Source organism: Salmo salar, chromosome 10 (genome assembly GCF_965601325.2).
Source record: "Salmo salar chromosome 10, fSalSal1, whole genome shotgun sequence".
NCBI classification, from domain to species: domain Eukaryota; kingdom Metazoa; phylum Chordata; class Actinopteri; order Salmoniformes; family Salmonidae; genus Salmo; species Salmo salar.
This window is the reverse complement of record NC_138300.1, coordinates 104492715-104499702: the sequence shown is the minus strand read 5'-3', so window position 1 is coordinate 104499702 and position 6988 is coordinate 104492715. Positions and strand designations below refer to the sequence as shown.

At 43.1% G+C, this 6988-nt stretch overlaps 1 protein-coding gene across 1 annotated transcript; it reads right to left on the bottom strand.

Annotated features, from left to right (window-relative positions):
• Positions 1-4145: 4145 nt before the first annotated feature.
• On the bottom strand, positions 4146-6212 carry LOC106561409 (transcription termination factor 2, mitochondrial). The gene is made up of 2 exons (XM_014125355.3): positions 6133-6212; positions 4146-5714 (listed from the first exon to the last, which is right to left on the bottom strand). Exon 2 carries the CDS (start codon positions 5701-5703, stop codon positions 4558-4560), a length of 1146 nt encoding a protein of 381 aa, XP_013980830.1. The 5' UTR covers positions 5704-5714; positions 6133-6212; the 3' UTR covers positions 4146-4557.
• Positions 6213-6988: the final 776 nt, after the last annotated feature.

Below are 6988 nucleotides of genomic sequence, written 5' to 3'. Positions count from 1 at the left end.
CAACTAAACTGATTAATCGTGTAACTGTAATTAACTAGGAAGTCGGGGCACCAAGGAAAATATTCAGATTACAAAGTTATAATTTTCCTAATATAACTTTCAGATATCATAATATCTGATCTATGCGTCTTCTGATTAATGATGTATTCGTTTACCTCGTCAGTCTCATTCCAAACGTCGTAAATTGTTGGTTATCTGCACGAACCCAGTCTTCACTATGAGTCATCCATACATCAATTGTCTTAAAATCATTTATTTACTAACTAAGTCATTCACAGAAATGCATAACAAACAGTAGATGTGGTTACAAGGAAATGATAGAATGTGCCCTAGTGAGCTAAACCGGCATGGCGGCTTGTTAGACAAAAGGTTGATAAGAGTTGATAATTATAACAATTGAAATGCTAAACCTTTGCACATGAACGCTCATTCATTCGGGAACAATTGCAATCAATATATATATTTACGCTCAGTGTGTCGTCGGGTTCTTGTAAAGTTGTAAAGTTTGTAAAGTTTGTTCTGTTGGAGAGTTTGTCCTCGCAATCTCTCTCTCGGTTAGAATGGATATTTCAAAGTGACATTCATTAATGTCGTTATAGGACAGATGTTTCGTCGGTCTTCACGTTCAATGATACCGAATTCCTAGCTGCAGACTAGTAATTAATATCAAAGACTTGTTCTTATTCTGTCGGTATCGATAGTCTAAGAGTTTAACCACGTGGTATGGTTAAAGTTCAGAAAGAGGAATGCATGGTCAAACATTGGCCCTCTCGTTATCGAGGTAAGCTGGTCTCCTGATAGAAACCCTGGGTGGGGGTTATATTCGGAATAACAGAAAAGGTCTGTCTCATGACGCCAGGTCCCGTCTGTTCATGGGGGCGTGCCTCTGATTGAGTTAAACTCCAAAGGGAATTGGAGTTCCCTTCATTAAACAGTCCAAAATCACATTACACAATTTCACAAATAGCTTTATCCTTATTCATTCATGTTATACAACCATTAGATGTAAGTCTCACAACTGAGGCTATTATATAAACAGCGCCATGGTAATGTGGCCGTATTGTCTCTCATGAGCTTCACAAAACTGTACGAAACGGACCAGTTCGTAGCTGGATTCTTCACCGATCTTTTATACCTTCTCCAGAACATAAATGTCGTTCGGTTCTCCAGTCCTGTGAGGTGGAAGAACTCCTTGGTTCTTTCTATGAAACCCACTCTGTCTCCATACTGTGGCCATGAGGCAGGACATTCTCTTTAGGAATTTACGACCGCTCTCACAGAGCCTGGGTGTGGGAGACAGAGGTAGGGGGGTGGTGCATAGTAAACCCAAAGAGGGCAACGTCATGACAATGTCCATCCCAGTCAGATTTGTTACTGTTAGTCATGTCATGTGTTGTCAAATATAGACAGATTTCCATGTTTGCCACAGACGATTGAGCCACTGCTGTCCCATATAGTGGCCTTCCTTGTCTGATGCATAATCAATCCCCTGTTATCCTCTCCCCTCATCAGTAATATTGTGCAAGGTCCAAACCAATGGCTCTCGCTGAGTCAGAGCCTACGTCAGAGCAAGAGTGGCCTGGGGTGAGTCATAGCAACATGGGCACCAGGGATGGGGGGGGGGTTGTTCCTGGAAGTTCCCACGTTGCTATGACTCACCCCATGCCACTCTTGCTCTTATGTATGCTCTGATATTTATGACGATTTATGACTGAAGATTTAATATCATTTGGCAATTTACGTTATGGAGTCACCACCCAAAGGATGGAATGGTTTTAATACTTGTAATTATGATGATTTCAAAAGTGTTTCATGTCAACTGGTGCTTTAAATGATACAGGAAATATATATTATTGAATGTTTATTCTGAATTATGTTTCTTGAAAGGTGTAGGAGAGACATTAGATTTCTTGCAAATGTTTACTATTGAAGAATGTCTGCAATGTAGAGATGTAAGTTGTAATGATACTTAAATACAGTTCCTTTAAATTCTTCAACTTGCCGTGATATTGTATTTGTCATCATGGCTAATCGAATACTTGTCATCAGTAATAATTCATTCAACTCCATCTTTCAGTATACAGTGTTGAGGTAAGTGATCCTCTAGATGGAGACATAAGACAGGACATAGAGAAAAGAGTGGGTATGGCCCCTGAAACCAATTTCCATTTTCCCTCCCTCTTACTACAACATTTATCCAATGTCATGGATGTGGATAGGATGTGGTGTGTGAACCAGTTTCTTAGAACTTTACTTAAACTGACTGAGTACTGTCAGACAGATTAGGACCTTATGTCCTCTATATAATTGTGTATCAAAGAACTTCTTGTCCACATCCACTCAGACAACTTGTGTATACCACAACACAACGGAAATTACTATATGGAAATGTATCCCAGAAGGGTCACCTTTACTGAGGGACATTATCGATATGTCCCAAATGGCACCTAAATCCTCATGGGCCCTGGTCAAAAGTAGTGCACTACATAGGGAATAGGGTGTCATTTGGGACGCACATTATGTCAGGGATATCCTGGTATTATAACAGCTGAGGTTATAATACCAGGATGCTTAGCCGTGGTCTCTGAGCACACATTCATTCTCCATGCCCTACTGACCTCAGACATGGAATATTTACCACCTTAATACTCTGCAATGCTGTCGCTGCAGCTGAAAATCATACCTTTTAATTGCAGGTGTCATCTATTTTCATATTTACCCTGATTAATGCCCCGTAAAAACAATGTGTAACCCAGGCTAATAATACCAGGTGTCACATTTGAAATGAAAAATAACAATTTATACTGCCTCTTATTAACCTCTCCTGCTTTAAGAGATAATTCAGACTGACATAGTCGCCGTGGGGCAGCAGACTGGACGTGGTGACAGTGGATCATCATTGAGAGGGAACAAGGAAGAGAGAGGGAGAAAGAAGTAAAAACGGAATTTGCATTTGTACACTTCGCATGGTCTTGTTCATTACACTCAAATGGAAGCAAACCTTTTAACAGAAAACATACTGTATTTGAGCTCATAAAACAAGTTCAGGTTGTACCAAGAGGTCAGTGGGTAGTACTCTGCTTTAAAAAGATGGCACCAATTTGGAGGTTACTGAATATAACTCGGTGTGACAATGTATGAGGGTGAAGTCACTGTCATTGAAACCAACTGTAGAAAATAAAAGTGAACTTTTGGGACTGCAAACATATCCTTATAGGCGGCTGGTTTTGAAATTGTACATGACTCGGAACTAGTCCCAAATTCATGAACATATCATTTTGTTATTGCCATGATTACAGCAGTCTTGTTAAGCTGGATCTCTTCCCCCTCTGGTCGGACTATAGAAGCATCTGAAATGGCACCCTGTTCACTAGGGCTCTGGTCAAAAGTAGTTCTCTATAGGCAATGGGGTGCTGGTTCAGATGCTGTCAAAGTTTGTTGGTTGGCAGTGAGCTGGAAACCTTGAAGCATAAAGTCATGACTTTGTTAGCTGTGCTGCTCATTCCCCATTAAAAAGCACTCTGAGCATGTTTCAAGGGCTCCAGCAGGCTTTAAACTCTCAGCGAGGCCTTTAAAAGAAGCTTACAGTACAGAATTTGGGGTAGGCCTATATGCTCAGCAAGGCTGCATAGCGATTTTTACCTTGAATTAACATGTGCGCACTAATCTAAAACCACGGCAGGTGTAAGGCAGGTGAAAAGCTGACCAAATTAGTTTCTGCACATATTAAATGCAACTCCACTTCAGTTCTCAATACAAGCCAAGTTGGCAGCTGCGTTTGACAGATCAATATCAGTTCTATACCCATGACAAATCAGACATGACAGTGTGTGTTAGACCTATACACACAGGCAATACAGTTCTTGCAAATCCAACCAAAGAAATCATATTTTGCTTTCCCTGTCAGGCAGAAATGAACTGGTATTTGATTTCAGCACTTCAAAGACTAATAGAGTAATCTTATCAGCCAATAAAACAAAAACCCTGTACAAAACACTTGCTTAAGGGGACAAAAGTGATGCTGCCATCAAGACACTGAGATTATGTTATCCACAATGACACTGGCTGTAGAGCAAACAAGTTTATGGCTCATTACTGTTTATAAAAGTGTACCTTCAATGATACCTTTCATACACAAAACCATGAATAATCAATAAAATGGTTTTATTAGGATGTTTTGAAGGGGTTATTTTGACACACATTGGCTTCAATACATAGGCAATTCCCAACACACAGCAAAACATCTGCTTAACACGTATTCAACAATGCATCATAATATCCAAATATTATTGTTATCCTAATAGTATTTAAATATTGCACAGATAAAATGAAGCGTTGCCTCTTTCAAGTTAACCTTATCCCCAGGCTAAATGCACTTGGTAACCTTATCCCCAGGCTAAATGCACTTGGGGAGGAATTGTCTGCGGTGCAAGACTACTTTCAAGGCAAGCTTGTCTCCTAACCTCAGTAATACCATTCAGCTGAAAGAAAATCCTGATTGAAGTTCTCCCTATGGTGATATAAGAATGTTCTGCATTTTAGATCATGAAATCAAGGTCAATCATCACCCTTTAACGGGGCAACAGGGTTGAAGAGTGGTCTTTCCCGTCGCAGCTGCAGTTTACCAGAACTCATCTCAAAGTCCTTCTTAGTGCCGTTGAGGGCCTGTAGGCTGCCTGTCCGTACATCATAGCCATATGACCGCAGTCTTTGGATCCGGTAACTTACAATCTGTGTGGTCAGCTCCAGAACGGTCGGAGTCTGTGTTATCTGAGCCATAGTGACTCCAGCTCGGAGCAGGCCCTCGAAGCGTTCAGCCAGGATGACCTCAGGGTAGTAAAGCAAGGCTGGGCAGTTGAGCACCATGTCCCGGAGCTCAGCCTCTGAGCAGCCCAGGGTCTCCTGCGAGTAGGCCAGGGTGTGGCGCATGCTGTCCGGGTTGAGCTCGACAACAAACCCCCTGAGTTTGGAGAGGAGGCGGAGGAGCTCTGAGGTGGTGAAACCCCGGTCTCTGAGGAACAGCAGGTTGTCCCTCAGCACCTCCGGGGGCTTGAGGAGGACAAAGGGGTTCTGACTGAGCAGCTTCTGCAGCCAGATCTTCATGTTAGCTGCATCGCCCCCCAGCTCCAGATAGGCCTGCTGCAGGGTGCAGACCATCTCCTCGTTCTGCCCCACGGGGCAGCTGAAACTCTGGGGGGCGCTGGCCATCAGCTTGGTGACAATGCGCTTGTTTAGGTGTAAACTCTGGAAAAAGTCAATGTTGGCCCTCTGGTTGGCATGGTGACTGGAGGTAAAGAAGGAAGCGGGAAACTTCTCAATGATGCCCACTAATTCTCTCTCTCTGGGGCAAATGGACCTCCACAGCTCCCTCTGGGCCTGCTGCTGCTCCGGGCTGCAGAGGACCGCCTCGGGGTAGAGCTCCAGGACCCGGGCAATCATGGGCCCCTCTGCTCCCATGTCCCGCAGCAGGCTGGCCGTCTCACTCACATAGGCAGGGCTCTGACGCAGGACCCAGCCCTTGAGCTGGCGGATCTTCTGGATGTCCACAGAAAGGTCATAGAGGGCTTCCACGGTCACCTGGTTCTCTGCTGTGCCTCCCGGGTTTGAGAAGGCCCTGAGAGGGGGGAGATGTCGAACCCGCTGACAGTGGCGGCATAGCGACGTTGTGACTAATCGCAACATGGGTGCACAGTCACAGACCATGCAGGTCTGACCTAGGGGTGATATAACAAAGATAGTAATATGACCTTTCTTTTTCAAGATAGCTTGCTACAGACTCTTGACTATAAAACATACAAAACATATATTTGTGAATCAAAACAAAGGGAACAAACTCAGCACTTAACAACTTAGTAATAATGAAAAATGTTACAATATCACATCAGTCATATGGTCATAACATTGGTCTGTCAATGTCTGAATTAGTCATCTAGCTACGGTTAGCTAAATTAGCTAGCTGCCTTGACAGCTATGATAGGTTGCTAAAAGCAAGCAGGATCAATAGTGATGACATCCGACGATGCTTGGAAGACACAACTATTGCAAACTGACTATTGATTCAATTAAAATGCATGTTATTTCATGTCCCTTGTAGTTTCCAGACAGAAACAAAAGAGAAGTACATAACAGTACCTGAGTTTGTTAGCAGCGTTCAGCGGATGTGACGTTTCGTTATGAAACTGAACTTTGCTTCTTTGGTGTATGGCGGTGTGGTACTATCTGCAGATGCACCACAGCGCAACTAAGTGTACAAGAACGGTAGTGCACAGCTGACACCGTATGCAAACATCTAAACTCATCCCTCAAGCCACTGAAAGGCAGACTAAAATTATTCCAGCTTAAAATGCATACTAAACTAAGTTTACATAGATCATATAGATCACAGAAGAGATGTAATGTAGCAATGCTTTCCTTCTGCTTCTGACTAAAGTTGCTTGCAGGAAGCAGAACAGTCACGACGCCCAGTATCCTTCTGTCTTATCTTCCTATCTTTACATTTCTCCTCAGAGCTCTGGTCTTGCACCATACACTTCCAGTAATTAGGGTATTTTGGCAAATGTATATTTCAAATCAAATAGCAGTCAATGCATCTCAGAAGCAGCAACATATGGGACAGCCACTGATCACTGTAATCAGCACAGAGCTAAACTGGAGTGAACAGAGAGGGAAAGTTTCTCACAGTTGGGGCTTAATCACACTGCTTGATCACCAGCTCCACAGGCTGTTCTGCCAGCCCAGTTCAGGAAATGTATGTAGCTTCCCAATCTGGTGACTGAGAGGAAATTGGAGCTCATTATTGTAAGTCTGCATAATATGTAAAGGCACCTGGGGATAATGGCTTGAATGCAGGCAGCCAGGCAGGTATTATGGCATAATTAGATCTGATCTACCTAATCAGCAGTACTATTGTATGTAGCTCATGTGATCAGCACCCCTTAGTTTTTGTAGAGGTCAGGGAGTAAGACTGAGGTTGGACAATTTTTGGAGA